The sequence below is a fragment of the Mobula birostris genome, chromosome 1, assembly GCF_030028105.1.
Source record: "Mobula birostris isolate sMobBir1 chromosome 1, sMobBir1.hap1, whole genome shotgun sequence".
Classification (NCBI taxonomy): Eukaryota; Metazoa; Chordata; class Chondrichthyes; order Myliobatiformes; family Myliobatidae; genus Mobula; species Mobula birostris.
Window position 1 is genome coordinate 6,659,306 of NC_092370.1, and position 22,437 is coordinate 6,681,742.

The window sequence follows — 22,437 nt, forward strand, 5'->3', positions numbered from 1 at the left end:
TGAGGCCCACATGAGAACCCACAGAAAGCATCCGGCCTAGATGAGGTACTTGGCCAAGGACTAAAGACCCTGTGCTGATCAACTGGCTAGAGTGTTCACCATCTTTAACCTCTCATTTCAGCAATCTGAGGTATCTACCTGCTTCAAGCAGGCTTTAATTATACCAGTGTCTGAGAATAATGTGGTAACCTGCCTCAATGACTATTATCCAGTAGTATTTACATCCACTGTGATGAAGTCCTTTGAGACTGGTGATGAAATACGTCAACTCCTACCTTAGAAGCAACTTGGATCTACTCCCGTTTGCCTACTGCCACAACAGGTCAACAGCAGCTACTATTTCATTGACTCTTCAGTCAACTCTGAAACATCTGGACAGTGAAGATACATACAACAGGATGCTCGTTATCGACTACAGCTCAGCATTGAAGCTATCATCCCCTCAAAACTAATCAATAAGCTTCAATACCTTTTATACAACTGATGAGGGGTACAGATAGGGTAAATGCAAGCAAGCTTTTTCCCCCACTGATGTTGGGTGGGACTACAACCAAAGATCACAGCTTAAAGGTGAAAGGTGAGAAGTTTAAGGGGTACATGAGGGGAAACTTCTTCACTCAGAGGGTTGTGAGAGTGTGGAACAAGCTGCCACCACAAGTGGTCCATGTGAGCTTGATAGTAGAGGTATGGAGGGCTGTGGTCCATGTGCAGGTCATTGAGAGTAGGCACTTTAAATGTTTTTCAGCTTGGACTAGATGGGCCGAATGACCTGTTTCTATGACCTTGGCATCAAAACTTCCTTGTGCTGTAGTCAATAAAAAGCATCCTGATGTATGCATCTTTGCTGTGCTGATGTTCCACAGGTTTTTTGGTCTTGGTCCACACACTTTTTAATATTTAACTGCTTAAGATGTATTTTTAATATTTTATGAGTCTTTCAAACAAAATACCTCTGATCTTCCACACATCTTGACACCTCAAAGCTTTTTCTTCCTTTGAGGTTGAATGAGAACCGTGATAAAGTAAGCATTCACTTGAAAGGATGTATGTTGTGACAAAAAGGTCCTGAAACCCATCCCACAAGCCAATCCATTTGACTGGCAGCTGCCTAATGATGTCATTGGCCACCCTCTCCTCTACTCTACAACTTATGTTCTCAGTATTATTTATTTAGTTTATAGGAAAAAGAAAAGGAAAAAAGTAAAAAGGGCCTATTAGTTAACCCAGTCCAAATGTGCACATATTAGCTCATCTTGAAGTTGTCTTTAACTCAAGCACTGGACCTATGGTATACATGAAAGCACACACCAATTTCCTAACGTCACTCAAAATCCACCTCAAATAAACGATGTCCCCCCCCCACCCCCACGGGAGTATTGGTCCTTCCTCCTTGAAGCCATTCATCTGCACAAAGCACCTTGTGCAACAGGGACAGCATCCTCAGCCACCTGCCCTCCTGTCTTCTTCCAACTCCAGTGAAATGAAAAGGAAGTGCAAAAACAATGCTGTGGATTGTAACATCAAAACAGCGAGCCATTGGCCTCCCCTCTTGCTCTCTCTCCCCCTCTGAGAGTATATACACACACAAGATGCTAGTGTTGGGATGGACAATAGTTTTTGATGGACTCTAGATCCTGGTCTCTGGGGGTTTGCTATTGCTCGCACGATGGGTGGCAGCGGGGCTGAAGACTTCTGCTGGAGCGAGGGGGAGGGGAGGGGGAGGGTTGATGCTTTTGTTGCTGCTTCTATGTGGGAGGGGGAAGGGAGGGCGGGCTTTGGGTTCTAATGCTTTTCTGTCATTCAACTTCTTTGGATTTTTTTTTTCTCTCTTCTGTTTCATGGATATCTGCGAAGAGTAAAGATTTCATGTTGTATACTGTATACATTCTCTGATAATAAATTGAATCATTGAAACCAGAAATAAACTGCAAAAACCAAAACTTGGAAAAGCATAAAGTAAAGGCATCCATTAGTCTCGCGGGACCATGGATCTGCGCCTGGAAAGTCTTCACTCTCCAGGGCGCAGGCCTGGGCAAGGTTGTATGGAAGACCAGCAGTTGCCCATGCTGCAAGTCTCCCCTCTCCACAACACCAGTGTTGTCCAAGGGAAGGGCATTAGGACCCATACAGTTTGGCACCAGTGTGCCTTGCTCAAGGACACAACACGTTCCCTCGGCTGGGCTCGAACTCATGACCTTCAGGTCACTAGTCCCATACCTTAACCACTTGGCCACATGCCCACATGGAAAAGCATACACGTTCTCTAAAAAGACCCAGCATCCCATCACTTGCATTAAGCTACTTACGCTGCCATCCACCATCTCTGAAGAACAAGGAAATGCATTTTTTTTTTAAAGTTGTTCTGGCAATACCTACACATACTGATACTTTAAAATAAATATCTGCTTCACAATATGTATGCAGAGTTTATTCTTCCTTAATAAGGCTTTTTTGTTTATGTAAAAGTTTCACCTGACAGTGCATCAAATGTTGTGCACTTGTGTTGGGTGGAAGCTGATCGGGCGTTTTGCAGTCGGGGATGATGAGCAGCATGTTCGACGTATCAGCCACCTTTAAGTCATAGGTTTTATCTTCACTACACAATACAGCATGTTCATCCTTATCACCCCGGATAATCAAGCTAAAAAACAGGAAACAAAAAGGGAAACTAATTAAACAATGTCTGAACAGTATGAAGTCAAATATTTCCAACTTATTTGTAAACATCAAAATGTGAAAGATCCCACCCCTAACCCCTTACCTATGGACTGCTTGTCCCACACCCATGAGGAACAAGGCTATACAATATCCATGCCAGGACTACCAGACTCAAAAACAGTTGCTTCCACAAACCATCAGTCTGACCAACACCTCCACTAACTAACCCACCCACCACCACTACATACACATCACCCAGCATGACTACAAGCACAAACATTCAGGCTATGTTTTTTCACATTTACTTGCACATTGTGTTTTACACGATTGCTTTCATATTTGTTGTGTTTATACTAATTGTGTTTTTATATTGCATTGGATCTTGAGCAACAATAATTTCAAAGTTCAAAGTAAATTTATTATCAAAATACATATATGTCACCATATACAACCCTGAGATTCATTTCTTGCAGGCATTCACAGTAAATGCAAGAAACAATAGAATCAATGAAAGGCCACACCCAATAGGACAGACAAACAAGGTGCAAAAAAACAAACAACTGTGCAAATACAAAAAGAAAGAGAAAAAATGTAAAATAATAAATAAATAAGCAATAAATATCAAGAACATGAGATGAAGTCTCCTTGAAAGTGAGTCCAGTTCAGTGTTGGGGTGAGTGAATTTATCCCCACTGGTCCAAGAGCCTGATGGCTGAGGGGTAATAACTGTTCCTGAACCTGGTGGTGCGAGTCCTGAGGCTCCTGTACCTTCTTTCTGATGGCAGCAGCAAAGAGAGAGTGGTCCAGATAGCAAGAATCCTTGACGATGGATACTAGTTTCCTGTCACTGTATTCCATGTCGATGTGCTCAAGGGTGGAAAGGGCTTTATCCTTGATGGACTGGGCCATATTCACTAATTTTTGTCAGCTTTTCCATACAAGGGCATTGATGTTTCCCAGTAGGCCATGATGCAACCGGTCAATATACTCTCCACTACACATCTATAAGTTTGTCAAAGTTTTAGATGATGTACGCCATCTGCGCAAACTTTGAAGAAATTAGAGGCACTACCGCGCTATCTTTGTGATGGCACTTACATGCTGGATTCAGGACAGATCCAGTCAAGTGATAACACCAAGGAATTTAAAGTTGCTGACCCTCTCCACCTCCGATCATCCGATGAGACCTCTAGTTTCCTCAATAATTAGCTCCTATAGTCTTGCTGACATTGAGTGACACAGGTTGTTGCTGTGGCACCACTCAGCCAGATTTTCAATCTCTCTCCTGTATGCTGATTTGTCACCACCAGTCAACAACAGTGGTGTCATTGGCAAACTTAAATATGGTATTAGAGTAGTGCTTAGCCTTACAGTCATAAGCATAAAACAAGTAAAGCAGAGGGACAAGCACACAGCCTTGTGGTACACTTGTGCTGAGAGAGATTGTGGAGGAGATGCTGTTGCTAATTCGAATTGACTGACGAATCATTTTGCTTCTTTGACACTTGTTTACTGAAGAATGACAATAGAACAACCTTGTGAATTAAATTTGTGTGTAGTCCTTAGCTTTCCAAGGGAGAAGCCTAGAAAGTCTGAACTGGCATTGATAGGCCATAGTTACAGACAATAGACAATAGGTGCAGGAGTAGGCCATTTGGCCCTTTGAGCCAGCACCACCATTCACTGTGATCATGGCTGATCATCCACAATCAGTACCCCGTTCCTGACTTCTCCCCATATCCCTTGACTCCGCTATCATTAAGAGCTCTATCTAACTCTTTATTGAAAGCATCCAGAGAATTGGCCTCCACAGCCTTCTGAGGCAGAGCATTCCACAGATCCACAACTCTCTGGGTGAAAAAGTTTTTCCTCAACTCCATTCTAAATGGCCTACCCCTTATTCTCAAACTGTGGCCTCTGGGTCTGGACTTCCCCAACATCAGGAACATGTTTCCTGCCTCTAGCGTGTCCAATCCCTTAATAATCTTATATGTTTCAATCAGATCCCCTCTAATCCTTCTAAATTCCAGTGTACAAGCCCAGTCGCTCCAATCTTTCAACATATGACAGTCCCGCCATCCCGGGAATTAACGTCGTGAACCTCCGCTGCACTCGCTCAATAGCAAGAGTGTCCTTCCTCAAATTTGGAGACCAAAACTGTACACAATACTCCAGGTGTGGTCTCACCAGGGCCCTGTACAACTGCAGAAGGATCTCTTTGCTCCTATACTCAACTCCCCTTGTTATGAAGGCCAGCATGCAATTAGCTTTCTTCACTGCCTACTGTACCTGCATGCTTACTTTCAGTGACTGACGAACAAGGACACCAAGATCTCGTTGTACTTCCCCTTTTCCTAAATTGACACCATTCAAATAGTAATCTGCCTTCTTGTTCTTGCCACAAGAGTGGATAACCTCACATTTATCCACATTAAACTGCATCTGCCATGCATCTGCCCACTCACCCAACCTGTCCAAGTCATCCTGCATTATCTCATCATCCTCCGCACATTTCACACTGCCACCCAGCTTTGTGTCATCTGCAAATGTGCTAATGTTACTTTTAATCCCTTCATCTAAATCATTAATGTATATTGTAAATAGCTGAGGTTCCAGCACTGAGCCTTGCGGTACCCCACTAATCACCGCCTGCCATTCTGAAAAGGACCCGTTAATCCCTACTTTATTTCCTGTCTGCCAACCAATTTTCTATCCATGTCAATACCCTACCCCCAATACCATGTGCTCTAATTTTGCCCACTAATCTCCTACGTGGGACCTTATCAAAGGCTTTCTGAAAGATAGATAGATAGATATACTTTATTAACCCCAAGGGAAATTTGGTTTTGTTACAGCCGCACCAACCAAGAATAGAGCGTAAATACAGCAATACAAAAAACCCCAACAATCAAACAACAAAATGCAAACTATGCCAGATGGAAAATAAGTCCAGGACCAGCCTATTGGCTCAGGGTGTCTGACCCTCCACGGAGGAGCTGCACGTTCGATGGCCACAGGCAGGAACGACCTCCCGTTCCGCCAGTGTTGTATCACGGTGGAATGTGGCCGAAGTCCAACAGCAAAAAGTTCAATATCCAGTCTGCAAACACGTTCCTCGATCGTAATATACCTTGGATTGCACCATCCGTTGTTAACCAGATCAGTAAGCACGAAACTCCTTTACGCTTACTGCTCTCGGTGCACTTCCGGTCAGCCGGAATGGAATTACCCACCGAACTCCTCTTCTCCAAAAGTCTCTGTTGTCTCAACCCGGTCCTCTTTCCTCAGCTTTGTGATCCCCCTCTGTGTGTTTTCCTCCGGATTTCAGCAGGGGTGTCCACTGCTCTGTTAGCTAAGCCGCCTGGGATTTGCTGGTCCGTGGAATACACAATGCGACCTTGCTTCTGTCCCGTGTGTCGGGATGTAACCATTTCCAGCGCTAAAGAAAACCAGAATAAAACTTTCTCTACCAGCATGTTAGAGAGGGTGCAGCTTCCACGTGTTACCGTGAGAAAAAAAATACAAAAATAACATAAATTAAAAAGTAAGAAGAAAGGTACACTACATCCACTGGCTCTCCCTTGTCCATTTTCATAGTTACATCCTCAAAAAAATTCCAGAAAATTAGTCAAGCATGATTTCCCCTTCGTAAATCCATGCCGACTCGGACCGATCCTGTTACTGCTATCCAAATGTGCCGCTATTTCATCCTTTATAATTGACTCCAGCATCTTCCCCACCACTGATGTCAGGCTAACTGGTCTATAATTCCCTGTTTTCTCTCTCCCTCCTTGATAAAGTTCCTTTATTAACTCCAACCTCTCACTGATTGTTGATATAACAAAAAAAAATCCCTCCCAAGCAAAAGTCTGAAACTGAACCACATTTTTTTTGGAACATGAAAAACAAGAAAAAAAAATCTGCAAATGCTGGAAATCCAAGCAACACACACTTATTGTTGGAGGAACTCAGCAGGCCAGGCAATACCTATGGAACAGAGTTGATGTTTTGGGTTGAGACCCTTCTGCAGGATTAGAGAAAAGAAGTTGAGGAGTAGAGTTAAAAGGTGGGGGGAGAGAGAAACAAGATGATAGGTGAAACTGGAGGGGGAGGGGTGAAGTAGAGCTGAGAAGTTGATTGGTGAAAGAGATACAGGGCTGGAGAAGGGGGAAATCCAATAGGAGAGGCCAGAAGGCCATGGAAGAACGAAAGTGTGGGGGGGGGGGGGGGGAAGCACCAGAGGGAGGCTATGGGCAGGCAAGGAGATAACGCAAGAGATTTTGGAGAGGTTATCAATTTCATTCTTTATCAGTAACTAAAATTGGAGGGGTGTCTATTTTTATTAAATCTAAAATCTCTTTCATACATTTTAATACTGTTACTGATTCAATTGGAAGATATTTAATTGTTACTGGTCTGTTATGTGGTCAAAAGGTGGCTCTAGTGTGTGTTTATGCACCTAATATAGATAGCCCTGAATTTTTAAAGAAACTATTTTCTGCGCTGCCAAATTTAAATGAACACAAGTTGATTATGGGCGGTGACTTCAATTGCTGTTTAAATCCTTCGATTGACAGGTCATCAACCAATCCGTTGCTTCCTAATAAGGCTGCGACTTGTATTACTCTTTTTTATTAGAATACAGTTTGGTTGATATCTGGAAATTTATACATCCTAAAGATAGGGATTTTTGTTTCTTTTCGCATGTATATCATAAATACTCAAGAATTGATTATTTTTTTCTGGATACACAGTTGGTGCCCTTTGTTGCCAATTGCACGTATGATGTCATCACGTTATTGGACCACGCACCCATGAAATTAACATTTAGATTTCCTGATAACATTTAAAATCTTCTCAGTGGAGATTTAATACTACATTATTACAGAACTTAGCTTTTGTAAGTTTTATTAAAGAACAAATTTCTTTATATTTTGAATTAAATGCAACTGAGGAAATGTCAAATTTGGTTATTTGGGATACGATGTAATATTTTCTCAGGGGACAGACAATTTCATATTCAGTAGTTTTAAGACGGAAAACCAAAGCGGAACTTTTAGTGATTACTAACAGGATTAAAGAAAGATAAAGTTTATTCAGTAACACCTAATGAAGATCTTTATAAGGGTGGAACTTCAAACACAGCATGATTTGCTTTTGACCTTTCCCATTGAGCAGCAACTTCTCAAATCTAAAAGTCAATTTTACATACATGGGGATAAGTCAAGCAAATTGTGGGCTGGTCAATTAAAAGCAGATATGGCTAGAAGACAGATTTTGAAAACACGAAGAGCTGATAGAATTGAAACGTCAGATGGTCAGGAAATTAATAACGTATTTCTGGATTTCTATTCTAACCTTTATAAATCTGACTTTTTAAGACAATACTACTTCTATGAATAGATTTTTGCAAAAGCTGAATATACCTAAAATTTCTACTCAAGATATGAATGCATTAGATGCGCCTATTAAACAAGAGGAAATAACAAGGGCTATATCCTCTCTTCAATCAGGTAAGGCTCCGGGACCAGATGGATACACAGTGGAATTTTCTCTTTCTTTTTCAATCTTTTTATTAAGTTTCAAAATCAAACATAACAATAACAGTAATGACACATAGAGTTCGGGATTACAATACTAATAGTTAACATGAACAAGCACAGATTCCAAGTAACAAATATAGTTTAGCCTCCCAATCTCAAGTAACTGACCATGAAAAAGATATTTTATAAAGAAAAAAAAGAAAACCCCCTAAACTAAACAGTGGAAATTTTTAAGACTTTTACTGAGATACTTACACCTTATTTATGTCAAGTTTTCACTGATTCTATATCCTCCGGGACTCTCCCAAAAACTTTTTATGAGGCATTAAATTCACTAATTCCTAAAAAAGATAAAGATTTATCTGAATGTGCCTCTTATAGACCAATTTCTTTACTAAATGTGGATTCTAAAATTCTTTTTAAAATTTTGGCTAATAGGATTGAGAATATTTTATCTAAGGTTATCTCTAACGATCAAACTGGATTTATTAAGAATAGATATTCACACTTCTAATATTCAGATTCTATTGAACATTATTTATTCCTCTCCATCCAAAGAATCTGAATGTGTCGTTTCCCTTGACGCAGAGAAAGCCTTTGATAGGGTGGAGTGGTTTTATTTATTTAAAATTTTAGAAAGATTTAATTTTGGTCCAGCTTTTACTTCCTGGATCAAGTTGATCTATCAAACTCCTATGGCTGCAGTTATAACTAACAATCAAAAATCTCCCTATTTTAGACTATACAGAGGTACCCAGCAGGGCTGTCCTCCTAGTCCTTTGTTATTTAACTTGGCTCTGGAACCTCTGGCTATTGCTCTTCAGAATTCCAATAGTATTCAGGGTATTAACAGAGGGGATAAAATGCATAAGGTTTCGTTGTATGCAGATGACTTGTTAGTCTACATTTCAGATCCTAAGAAATCTATTCCTTCTATGTCATCCATATTCTCCGAATTTAGTAGTTTTTCTGGATACAAGTTAAATTTATACAAAAGTGAGCTATTTCTCATTAATAATCATTTGGATCAGTATGAGCAATTACCTTTTAGTATTGCTAAAAATCAATTTACTTATCTTAGTATTAAAGTTACTAAGAATTTTAAAGATATATATAATTTTCTCCCATTAGTTGATTATACCCAACAAATACTTTCTAAGTGGTCTCCTATGACACTATCATTAATTGGTCAAATTAATGCTATTAAAATGATAGTTCTACCGAAATTCTTATATATATTTCAATTCTTCATTTGTTCCTAAACAGTTTTTTGATAGAATAGACTCTAAAATTTTATCCTATATTTGGAACAACAAAAATCCTAGATTGAGTAAACCTTTATTGCAGAAATTTTAAAAAGGATGGTGGTATGGCTTTGCCAAATCTTAGTCTGTACTACTGGGCAATTAATATTCCATATATTACCTGTTGGATACATTATTCAGACATATATGACTGTCCTTTATGGGTGGATTTGGAGAAAAACTCAGTGAAGAGGTACTCCTTGGCCTCTTTACTGGGAGCTCCTCTTCCTTTTCTGCTCTCTAAGATTGGTAGACAAGACCTTAATCCTATTATTAAACATACAGTAAGAATTTGGTTTCAGTTTCGCAGATTTTTTGAATTAAATAATTTTGTCCTTTCTAGTAATATATATCATAATTATTTTTTTAAACCATCAGTTTTAGATAGGCTTTTTTAATTTGGAAAACCAAAGGAATAATAACTTTTTCGGATTTCTTTATAGGGGATTTTTTCATGTCTTTTACTCAGCTAGCGGATAAATTTGATTTATCCAATGTACACCTTTTTTTAGATATTTACAAATTAGAAATATTTTTTACATACTTTGCTTCCAAATTATCCCTCCACTTATCCATCTAATATAATAGATACCTCCTTCCAGGTTAAACCACTCCAAAAAGGATTAATAGCTACAATTTACAAATGGTTATTGAATCTAATGATATCTAATGATAAAATTAAAGCTGCCTGGGAATTGGAATTTCAAGAGTTACTTTCCAATAATCAATGGAGTAAAATGTTTCATCTGGTAAATACTTCATCTATTTGTGCCCGTCATTTCTTGGTACAGTTCAGTGTAGTGCATCAGGCACATATGTCAAAGGATAAATTAGCCTATATTTTTCCCAGTATTAATCCTATTTGTGATCGATGCAATACTCAGGTAGCCACTTCACATGTTTTGGTCTTGCATAAAGTTAGAGAAATTTTTGAAAAGATGTTTTTAAAACCTTATCAAAAGTGCTGGATCTGGATTTACAACCGAACTTATTTACAGCTATTTTTGGGATTATTCCATCGGAAGCAGGATATAAAACTATTTCAACCCTCTTGACTAGGAAAGCCATTTTACTTACATGGAAGGACCCTAACCCTCCTACTGCCTTTTATTGTCTTTCCTCTATCATGTCCTGTTCAAGTCTAGAGAAAATAAAAAGTCCGACATTGGATACATCCTTTAAATTTGAAGAAATCTGGCAACCTTATATTCAATATTTTCATATGTTCTGATTTTTGTACTGATTGTCTTCCAGCTATTTTTTCAGAACCTTGGATTTGAACCTCTTCTTTTGGTATTTCTCTCAGGATGGACTGCCCAGTCCTTTTTTTTACTGTTTAGAATAGTGTTTTCTTTTTTCTTTTTTTATATATAAAAATTTCTAATAGTCCTTCCTTTCTTCATAAATTGATAAGAGGAGAATGAATTACATTTTTTTCTGTATTATACATCCTATATCAAACTTGTACTTTGTAGATCAACTATGTATGATTCTGATATTGTCTATTTTACCTTCTGTATGTACTGTTATTGACATATATACCAGAGATATTCTCCTCGTTTGTATACACACTTTTTTTAAAAAAATCAATAAAAAGATTGAAAAAAGAAAGAAAGAAAGGTGAGAAAGGGAAAAGGGGATGGGGAATGGTAGGGGGGGGGGGCAGTGCCATTACCAGAAGTTCAAGAAATCAATGTTCATGCCATCAGGTTGGCGACTTCCCAGATAAATATATGGTGTTGTTCCTCCAACCTGAGTGTGGCCTCATTGCAATGGTAGAGGAGGCCATGGACCGACATGTCGGAGTCGGAATGGGAATGGGAAGTACATTAAAATTGGTGGCCACTGGGAGATCCCACTTTTTCCAGTGGATGGAGCACAGGTGCTCGGTGAAGCAGTCTCCCAATCTACTTTGGGTCTCACCAATATACAGGAGCCACACCAGCATTAGACACACTATATTACCTCAACAGACCTACAGGTGAAGTGAAGGACAGTTTGGGGCCCTGACTGGTAGTGAGGGAGGAGGTGTAGGGGCAGGTGTGTTGTTGTTGTTCGTCCATCGTTGACGTCGATGAAGACCTCGACACCATAATGATGGTGTCGAGACTAGCGCGTGATTTGGATTTAAGTGAGGGAGGGTTGCGCAGCGTCAGCCTCACTCTCTCTTCCCAGTTCCCATCTGGGTCCAGTGGCAAGACAGAGTCTAGACGGCTGGAGATGGGACTAGGCGCAGTGGATGACCAGGACGTCTTCTGTGTCTTGTCCTACTCTGCACGTTCCACGACGCTTGCAGAGACCGCCTTCTTGACCGTTAGACCTTCCATTGGTCTCATCCGCTCAATCCGCCAGAGTCTGTCTTCACATGCTGGGATGGACAACTCCTTATCTCACTGAGGGTTTGAGACCCGTCGGCTACCCTCACCTGGTTTAGCCGGCTTGTCGAAGCCGTTGCCCGGGGTGCAGCCACTGTCGCATGCAAACAGCTACGGGGAGCCACAGGTGAGAGCTGAGTGCCAGGTGGGGACCAAAGGTGGACTAACCGCCCTGAAAAAGACACGACATGTTCCCCCACCAGAGGTGCTACCCTCCCCTGACACCCCATATACCAGGGGCAGGTGTAGCACTTGTTCCACTTGCAAGTTTAAGTGCCAGGAGGGAGATCAGTGGGGAGGGACAAATGGACAGGAGTGTCACGTAGGGAGCGATCCCTGCAGAAAGCAGGAAGTGGAGGGGAGGGAAAGATGTACTCGGTAGTGGGATCCAGTTGGAGATGGTGGAAGTTGCAGAGAGTTATGTGCTGAATGCAGAGGCTGGAGCCATGGTAGGTGAGGACAAGAGGAACCCTATCCCTGGTAGGGTGGCGGGAGGATGGTTTGAGAGCAGCACTGATGGTGGAGGAAGGGAAGCCCCTTTCTTTGAGGAAGGACGACATCTCCTTCGTTCTGGAATGAAAAGTCTCATCCTGAGAGCAGATGCAGCTGAAATGGAGGAATTGAGGAGAAGGGGGTTGCGTTTTTGCAAGTAACAAGGTAAGAGGTATAGTCCAGGTAGCTGCGAGAGTCCTTGAGAGTCCAGAGATAGAGAAAGAGCGATCGAGAAAGGGGAGGGAGGTGTCGGAAATGGACCAGGTAAATTTGAGGGCAGGGTAGAAGCGATGTGGGTGAAATCGACAAGTTCTGCATGGGTGCAGGAAGCAGCACCAATGCAGTCATTGATGTAGCGTAGGAAAAGTGGAGAACAACTGCCATAGATGCTGCCTGGCCTGCGGAGTTCCTCCAACATTTGTGTGCATTTTTTTTGGAACATGTGTAACCTATAACAGTGAAGTTACATTTAAAATGTTTTATAACATTACTAAGTCAACATCAATTGTTATTTCCAATGTTATGTACCCCGTAACTGGGTTGCCAAACCAGCAGAAATGGATCACTCAGTTGGAGTCTGGATTACTAGAACTAAGAAAGTTTTATTAAAGAAACAAGCAACACAGTAATCGAAAGGATAATAAATGCAACAGTTCAGCAATGATAAACACACATGTGCACAGAATTAAGATAACAGCATCAATCAAGCTCTATCGTTGTCTAGGGGTAAATGACCAATTTCAAAGTGACACAAAGTTCAGTCCAATTTAGTTCAGTTCGCAGTAATCGTTGCCATGGCGATGGACAACGTGGGGGGAGGGAGAGAGAGAACGAGAACGACTGATCATTCAGAACGGCTTCCACTCACAGACCTGCGATATTGCTCACAAGCAGCTTTCGGGCGGGTCTTTTGTGATGTCACCTGAGGTCACCGACTGTGACCCCTCCTCCAGATGCGGTCGATCCTCTGCAGTGAGCCCGGCACCCAAGCAAGGGTGGACACACACCGGGTTCCCGCTGATCGTACCTTTCCACCCTGTGCGTTTAAGGCTGATCCCCCGATCAGCCGTCCAAGAACTTCCCACCGACTTGTGAGAGGCGCACGGCTTCCAGAGTCTCGTTACCTCGGGGTGTCGTGTGTGTCCTGCCTTAGCGAACCTGTCCCTTTTTATCCCCCTGCTGGGGTATCGCCTGTCCATCACTTCAAACAGTTCAGGGTTCAAAGGGGGAGCCGCTCTTGACAATACCCAGACTGATGGCTCCTTCATTAACACCTCCGAATGCTGCTTCATTGTGTTCCTTATCTCTCCCTCCCCTGAGGACAGGTGGCAGACCAACTGCTGATGCCACTGGTGCAAGCCCAGGCCAGCAAACATCTTAATTTATGTGTATTCTCGTCACACCAATTATATCCCAGCCTTAGCTCATCTTGTGCTGAAATATTTCTGTGCCTTTCTCAATTATTTCTATGCACTTTTCTGGTCTTCCTCTGTAAAAACTTCATGCTTCCTTAAACTATACAGTGGTGCTGGGAAGTTTGTGAACCCTGTAGAAATTTTCTCTATTACTGCATAAATATGACCTTAAAATGTAATCAAATCCTCAGCAATTACTAAATCTAGATAGAGAACCCAGCTAAATAAATAACAAAAAATGACACTTGTTTATTTATTTCAGAAAAGTGATCCAATATTACACGTATGTGTTGGGAAAAGTATGTGAATCTCTGGAGTAATGCCTTCTGCAACAGTTATTTGGAATCAGGTGTTCCAATCAATGAGATAAGCTTGGAGGTGTGGGTTGTAGAGGTCCCTGACCTATATAAAAAAAAAGACAAAGTCAGGTTACTGACAGAGCCTGCTTTTCTCACAAAAGATCTGTTATGTGCACCATGCCTCGATCAAAACAACTTTCAGAGGACCTTAGAAGAAGAATTGTAGAGATGCATGAAGCTGGAAAAGGCTACAAAGCCATTCCTGAAGACCTGAATGTTCATCAGTCCACAGTAAGAGAAACTGTCTATAAACAGAAGAACTTCAGTACTGTTGCTACTCTCCCTAGGAGTGGGCGTCCTGCGAAGATCACACCAAGAGCACAGCGACACTCACAACAGTTCGTGTTGTGAGTGTTGCTTTGACCCCAGCATCTGCAGATTATTTTGTGTTTACACCAAGAGCACAACATGCATTGCAAAAGGGTGAAAAGAACCCAAAGGTAACAGCAAAAGATCTGCAGAAATCTCCAGAACTTGTTTAAGTCTTTGTTTACCTGTCCACTGCAAGAAAAACACTGAACAAGAATGGTGTTCATGGACGGACACCACTGAGGAAACCACTGCTCTCCAAGATAAAAAATATTGCTGCATATCTCAAGTTTGCAAAAGACAACCTGGATGTTCCACAATACATCTGGGACAATGTTCTGTGGACAGAAAAGACAAAAGTTGTATTTTTTTGGCAGAAATGCACTTTTCTATGTTTGGAGGGAAAGGGGCACTGCACACCAACATCAAAACCTCATCTATATACTACTAAAACTCTCACGCTCTGTCTGTCTGTTTGTGACCTTCAATTAGCACAAACGATGCATTACAGCGGCACTTTTTCTGGCTAAGTCGAATTAAAATGCGCTAAATTACAGAATGCAGGGTTAGATATTAGTATAAAATTCGCCAAAAATCAACAGGCTGCCTTTCACCCGAGAGCCGACTGGCCATCATGGAAATCGGGACGTGACAGCCCGACGCATGCGCATGGCCAGCCTCAGCAGCGACACTTACCGGAGCAAAAGGACAGGGCAGCTCTATTTCAAGGGCACAAAATAATCTGCAGATGCTGGGGTCAAAGCGACACTCACAACACGCTGGAGGAACTCAGCAGGTCGGGCAGCATCTGAGGAAAAGAACGGTCAACGTTTCGGGCCAGAACCCTTCGTCAGGACTGAAGACGGAGGGGGCAGGGGCCCTATAAATAAGGTGGGGGGGAGGGTGGGAAGGAGAAGGCTGGTAGGTGCCAGTTGAAAAACCAGTAAGGGGAAAGATAAAGGGTGGGGGAGGAGATAGGCAGGAAAGGTGAAGAAGGAATAGGGAAAAGCACAATGGATAGCAGAAGGAGGTGGAACCATGAGGGAGGTGGAACCATGAGGGAGGTGATAGGTAGCTGGGGGAGGGGGCAGAGTGAAACTAGGATGGGAGACAGGAAGGGGAGGGATTTCAAGGGGTCACATTCTGCAAATCACCATCAGCATGTGCAGGATTGGGACAGATCTAACTGCCACCCATCAATAAGAGATAATTAAATCTTATTGTAATGACGTACTTCAAGACACCCATAAAACCCTTTGCTGTAATCAAAGGACAGTAGTGACCATATCATGTCCATTTAGGAGACCGCCAACCACATCATCAAGAATAATCAGCATCCTTTGGTGTTAGTGCTTTATATCTTCTATGCAGCATTAGGGTAAAAAAAATGGTCAGCCTAATTATGCCACGTGGAAAGGGAAGGGGGACATTATGGTCAAGGGATGACACCAAACGTCGTCGGGAAGCAGCAAGGAGAGAGAGAGAACAAGAATCGGATGAGGCCAGGGCCCCACGACTCCAGGATCAAAGAGTCAGGACAAAAAAAGATGAGAAAAGAAGAGACAGAGGAGGAGAGGCATGCACCTCTCCAGGATCAGAGAAAAACAACAAACAGCAGAAGAGCTGAAGAGACAGGGGATGAAAGGGCTGCACGTCTCCAGAATGACAACAAGAGGCACAAGGGTGGCAGATAAACCAGAAATGATGCCATCAAAAGTGTCCTTCGTTAAATGAGGAGCCGCGATATTTGCTCTGCTATGCGTTGTTCGTCTTTAATAAGCTAAGGTTTTCTACTTCAGTTTCCAAAGCAAAGCGATACCAATAGCATTCAGGAAAATTTAATGTTCATTCTGCTCATATCAGACTGCACTACCCTTCTCTCAAAGAGTGCCCCAGCGGGTCACCCGTTGTCTAGTCCCAACTGTGAAGCATGGTGGAAGGAGCATCACGGTTTGGAGCTGCTTGCTGCCTCAGGGCCTGGACAGCTTGCAATCATTGAGGGAACAATGAATTCAAAAATCGAAACAAGACATTTTACAGGAGAATATCAGAGTAGCAGTCCATCACCTGAAGCTTATAGAAAGCTGGATAATGCAACAAGACAATGATCCAAAAGACAAAAGTAAATCAACAACAGAATGGTTTAAAAAGAAGAAAATTCATATTTTGGAATGGCCAAGTCAAAGTGTTGACTTTGAAATGTTGTGGAAGGATCTGAAGTAAGGAGGCCCACCAGAGTAGAAGCAGTTTTGTAAGGAGGAATGGCCTAAATGGCCAATGTGCAACACTGATCAACAGTTACCGGAAACATTTGAAGTTCTTACTGTACAAGGGGTCACACCAGTTACTGAAAGCAAAGGTTCACATACTTTTCCCAACAAATATGTAACATTGGATCATTTTCCTCAATAAATAAATGAACGAGTATAATGTTTTTGTTATTTTTTAATTGGGTTCTCTTTATCTAGTTTTAGGACTTACGTGATGATCTAATCACATTTTGGGTCATATTTATGCAGAAATAGAGAAAATTCTACATGGTTCACAAACTTTCTAGCACCACTATATACTGTATTAACTTAGATCACGTACATTCATGAGCAGCCTTGCATTCAACAGCGCACATTGATTCCCAGTAAAGCAATGCCTCATTTTAACGTTCTCACATGTCTATAAACTTCACCCTTCCCCATCCCTCCACCCACTCATCTTCTCTAAATTTTATCTCTCCACCGTCAGCATCCTTGCTTTTTCCCACAAGGTTCGAGGATATGGTACTTATTTCCCAATCTTTGTTGCTTCTTTACTCCCCTTTTTTCCTTTCAGTCACTTCTTGAAACCCAACTTTTCCCCAACCTTTCGATCATATGCTTGAATACCTCCCTATGTGGTTTGGCATCAGCTGTGGCTTGGTAATGATCCTCTCAGATGCACTTGACGATATTTTGTGATGGTGTTTGAAATATTACATAATTACACAATCTACCATTTTGTTCCTGTTTCTTCCCGTGAAATGTTAAGTGCACAATTAATGGGAGAATTCATGAAGTATCCCACCCATCCTGCTTATGGACAGTTTGTCCACTCCCATCGGGGAGGAGGCTATGTAGCATACACACCAGGGCCATCAGACTCAAAAACAGTTACTTCCACATCAGCCACTCCTCTCCAAAGTCCCTCACCAACCTTCATCTCCCACCTCCTGTTCGCTGTCACTTGACACTTACATTCCACACCTCATACCTATACTGACACAGTCCCCCACCACCCCCTTCACTGTCACTTTACACTGACACCCAACACCTCATAACTATACTGACGCACTCACTGACCCACTCACTGACGTACTGTGTTTTTAACATGCCCTGCTGCTACCTCAGAGTTCCTCTTGCCAAGAGTCACTTTATCATTTCCTGTCAGAGTCACTATATGTTCAAATACACTGCACTTAGAGTCACTTTATATACATACAATTGGTCCATGTATATAAGCTAATCTTATGTATATGTGGCACTCAGTTACTTGTACAATGTTTTAGAGAACAGCTTTCATATTTACATTTGATGTTTTTATGCTTTGTTTTTTTTAAAAGCTGCATCGGATCCTGAGTCACAATTATATCGCTCTCCTTTACGCTGGTGTACTGAAGAATTAGAATAAACCACCTCGGGCTGGCTGGTGGCGCAATGTCTGACTGTCTGGTGCAACACGCTAAAAAAAAATAAACAATCTTGAATCTTAACCTTTAAATGATGTTCAAGGATCCCTATAAAGGTTCATGGGAACTAGTCAGGCTCATCATACACACCTTTGTAGTCCATAAGCCACAGAAGCAAAATTAGGCCATTCAGCTCATTGAGTCTGCTCTACCATATCAACAAGTACATTTTTAGTGTTAGCCAGGTATTTTGAAAGGAAAGGCTGGATGGACGAGCCGCCAGAGGGAGTGGGTTAAGGTTTCAGAAGTGTTTGAAATTATGGGAGGCATAGATAAGGTGGGTGGTAACAGTGTTTTCCCCAGGGCAGGGGAGTCCAAAATTGGGGGCACAGGTTTAGGGTGAGAGGGGAAAGACTTATAAGGCAACTAAGGGACAACCACCCCAGAGGGTGGTGAGTATATGAAACGAGCTGCCAGAGGAAGTGGTTGAAGCAGGTAGAGTCGTAGAGCATAAACCTACCAGCGAGAAACAGGCCTTTCAGCCACGTAGTCTGTTATTCTGCCCAGTCCCGTTGACCCACATCGACCACAGCCCTCTATACCCCTCCTATCTATGTACTCATCCAAATCTCTCTTATCTGTTCAAATCAAAGCCGCATCCACCACTTGCACTAACAGCTCATTCCAGACTCATACCACCCTCTGAGTGAAGAGTTCTCCATGACAACAAAAAAGCCTTTAGTGTCGTCATGGTTCAAACAGTAGCACTCTCACTTTACAGTCAAAAAGCAGTGAGCTAGAGTCCAAATGCCCCTCAGAGGTGTGGCAGTAGCTCATTACTGCAACAATACTGCTTTGCCCAAGACCCACCCGTCAGATGATTTTTTTTATATAAACTAGGGCCTGACTTCTCTTCCCATGAAAGTAAACATTCCTTAAGAATACAAAACTTATACCCAGGATTATGGAAAAGGTCCCACTTTTGACATCACTAATTGCCTTCATCAGTCAGGGTACTGGGCACTGGGCATTGAGAAGAGAACTCAGGAAGTCACAATGCACCTGAAAAACACTTTGGTTGGGTCACATTTGGAATACTGTGTGAAGTTCTGATCACTCTTCAATGATGAGCAGGCTTTGTGGAAGGTGAAGAAGAATTTCATTGGGATGCTGCCTGGATTAGAGAATACCAGATCATAAGCAAAAACTGGACCAACTTGGATTGTTTGATCCACAGCAGGGGTTCCCAACCTGGGATGTGTGGACCCCTCAGTTACTGACCAGAGTCCATGGCATTAAAAAAAAGTTGTGAACCCTTGATCTAGAGCACTGGGGGCTGAGGGGAGACCTGACAGAGGTGGAAAATTATCAGTCATAAACAGGGCATACAAGGTTTCCAACCTTTTTAGGCCATTTGACTCCCATTAACCATAGGGTCCATGGACCCACAGGTTGGAAGTTTCCCATATCTACTGCAATTTTCCTACAGCCACAACTGGTCAATAGCAGATGTAATTTCTCCTGCTCTTCGTTCTACTGTGGACTATCTGGACAACAGAAACACATACATCATGCTGTTGTTCACTGACCGCAGCTTGGAGTACAACACAATCACCCCATCCATACTCACAGGTCTCTCTACCTCCCTCTGCAACTGGATACTGAACTTCCCCATCAGCAGACCTCAATCAGTGAGGACTAGTAACACATCTCCTCACTATTGTCAACACGGACGCATCTCCAGGCTGTGTGCCCCCGCTCTTCTCTCTATACAAACATGACAGTGTGTTGAGCACAGCCACAATGACACATACAACTTCGCCAACAATAGCAGCCATCAAGAAAGATCTCCACTATCTGGACAGGAGAAACAGAATCTTTAAGTCCCTCATCACCATGTTTAAGAACATATAATTCTCTCAAACATTCAGTTCATGAACAACTTAACAGCACAATGATCTCATACCACTAAAATGGACTTTTCCTGTTCTAATTATGTTCTTTTTGTAAGAATTAAATTTAATTTCATTTAAATTTTTAATATTTACTAATTTTAACTATTTTTAATATCTTTAATATTTAATATTTGTAATCCAGGGAGTGTGAAGCGCAGAATCAAATATCGCTGTGATGATTGTACACTCTAGTACCAATTGTTTGGCGACAATAAAGTATAAAGTATAATTTAGATTTAAGTTATGCTTTTCTTGTGAATGAGTGGGTTTTCTCCAGGTGCTCCAGTTTCCTCCCACAGTCCAAAGACGTACTGAGTAGGTAACCGGTGATTGTAAATTGTCCTGTGATTAGGATCGTCTTTGTCAGGGATTGCTGAGGCAGCATGACCTGAACGGCCAGAAGGACCCACTCCGCGCTGTATCACTAAATAAAATAAAATAATAAATATGATGCTGTGTGCCTGTGGTGCTGCTACAAGTACGTTTTTCATTGCACCTGTGCACACATGTAGATGACAATAAACACAACTTTGACTTTGATAAATATCATACACTAAAGAACATCACTTTAAGGTGAGAGGGGAAAGTTTAAAGGAGATGTGTGGGCTAAGTTTTTTTTCATATAGATATGGATAAATGCTTGGAATGTGCTGCCAGGGGTGGTGGAGGAAGCAGACACAAGAATTAATGGCATTTAAGAGGGATTTTGACAGGCACATTAACACGTACGGAATGGATGGATACGGATCACCCCCTTTCTTCTACCTGCACTGCACTTTGCAACTGTAACACCATATTCTGCATTGTTACTGCTTTTCCCTTGTACTACCTCGATGTACATGTGACAATAATAAACCAATTCAAATTCTATGTGCAGCTGGATTTATTTGGTTTAATTTATCATGATAGTCAGAATAATCATTCTGGACTGAAGGCACTGCTTCAGAGCTCTAGGGAATTGCCAGTTGTCACATTGCCATTACTAGGACCTGCAATCCGACCATAGATTCAAAGTACATTTATTATCAAAGTATGTATGCAGTATATTCAGGCAGGTGAGGCTCATCAGCCTTGGACGGCAGCCCGCCTAGGAGAAGGAAAACTCTGATATTAAACCTCCACTGCCTCGCGGCCTTACACACCCACGGGAAAGTCTTCGGGAGTAAACCCCGAGGAAAAAATCCAGAACCGGGGTTCCTAAAGCAGTTTGATATGATTTACAACTTCACCCTGGCAATCTCTGCAACGACACTGGTGCCAAGCTGTATCGGTGCTTGCCCTTCCCCTGGACTTCATCAGTGACGTGGAGAGGGGGAACCCACTGCATGGTCAACAGCCAGTTCTTCAAATCTTCCCGCCCAGGCTTGTGCCCTGGAGAGGACACCGTCCACCAGAGGCACAAACCCATGATCCCCTAGGATCAACGGCTGCCTACTACTACTATGTAGTATACAACCCTGAGATTCTTCTTCCAGCAGACAGCCATGAAACAAAGAAAACCACGGACCCATTTAAAGAAAAACAAAGTGTCCCCAACAAAGCAGTAAAAATAAGAAAACAAACCATGTGAACAGCAAAAAAAAGGTGAAAAACACAGAATACAAAACATCAAATCCCAAAGACTTCGAAAGAGTCCAGGCCTGATTAGTTCAGCTCAATTCAATCCAGCACCTCTATACACAGGCCACAGTACCAGTCTGCCCCGATCAAAATCAAACAAAACAGGAATAAAAGAGGAACAATCAGAAACCAGAAACACATCATAAAGTGAACTACAGAGTCCAATCCACAAAACACAGGACTCTGGCACCATTCCCCAACTATATCCAGTTTCCTACAATAACTGGAAAAGTATGATCTTGTTTCGGCTTCTTCAGCTTGCAATTGATGCTGAATGAGAGCAAAATACAAGCATAAGCAAGAGAAAATCTGCAGATGCTGGAAATGCTGAGGGGTTTCAGCCCAAAATGTTGACTATACTTTTTTCCCCCCATAGATGCTGCCTGGCCTGTATGTTACAAAGTACAACACTAGGTGTAGGTAACATTTGGTAGATTACGCAGCTTCTGTGACAAGAGAAACCGCTAGTTCATCAGATCGATAAACTTTCATCAAAACAGGCAGAAGGTTCAAAATAACACACACAAAATGCTGGAGGAACTCAGCATGTCAGACAGCATCTATGAAAGGGAATAAACAGTCGATATTTCAGGCCCAGACCTTTCATCAGGTCTGGAAAGGAAGGGGGAAGACACCAAATCATGAAAGCAAGTACCCTGGTACAATAAGATGGACCTTTGACCTCACAATCCACCTCGTTATGATCTTTAATCTCATTGTCTACCTGCACTACACTTTCTCTGTAGCTG

At 42.0% G+C, this 22,437-nt stretch overlaps 1 protein-coding gene across 1 annotated transcript in view; it reads right to left on the reverse strand.

Annotated features, from left to right (window-relative positions):
* dscc1 (DNA replication and sister chromatid cohesion 1) overlaps nucleotides 1-22,437 on the reverse strand; it is a 79,720-nt gene that overhangs the window by 53,901 nt on the left and 3,382 nt on the right. Inside the window, exon 2 of the mRNA XM_072282373.1 lies at nucleotides 2,473-2,641. Within this exon, the coding sequence (XP_072138474.1) occupies nucleotides 2,473-2,641 (169 nt within the window). The remainder of the gene's footprint in view (nucleotides 1-2,472; nucleotides 2,642-22,437) is intronic.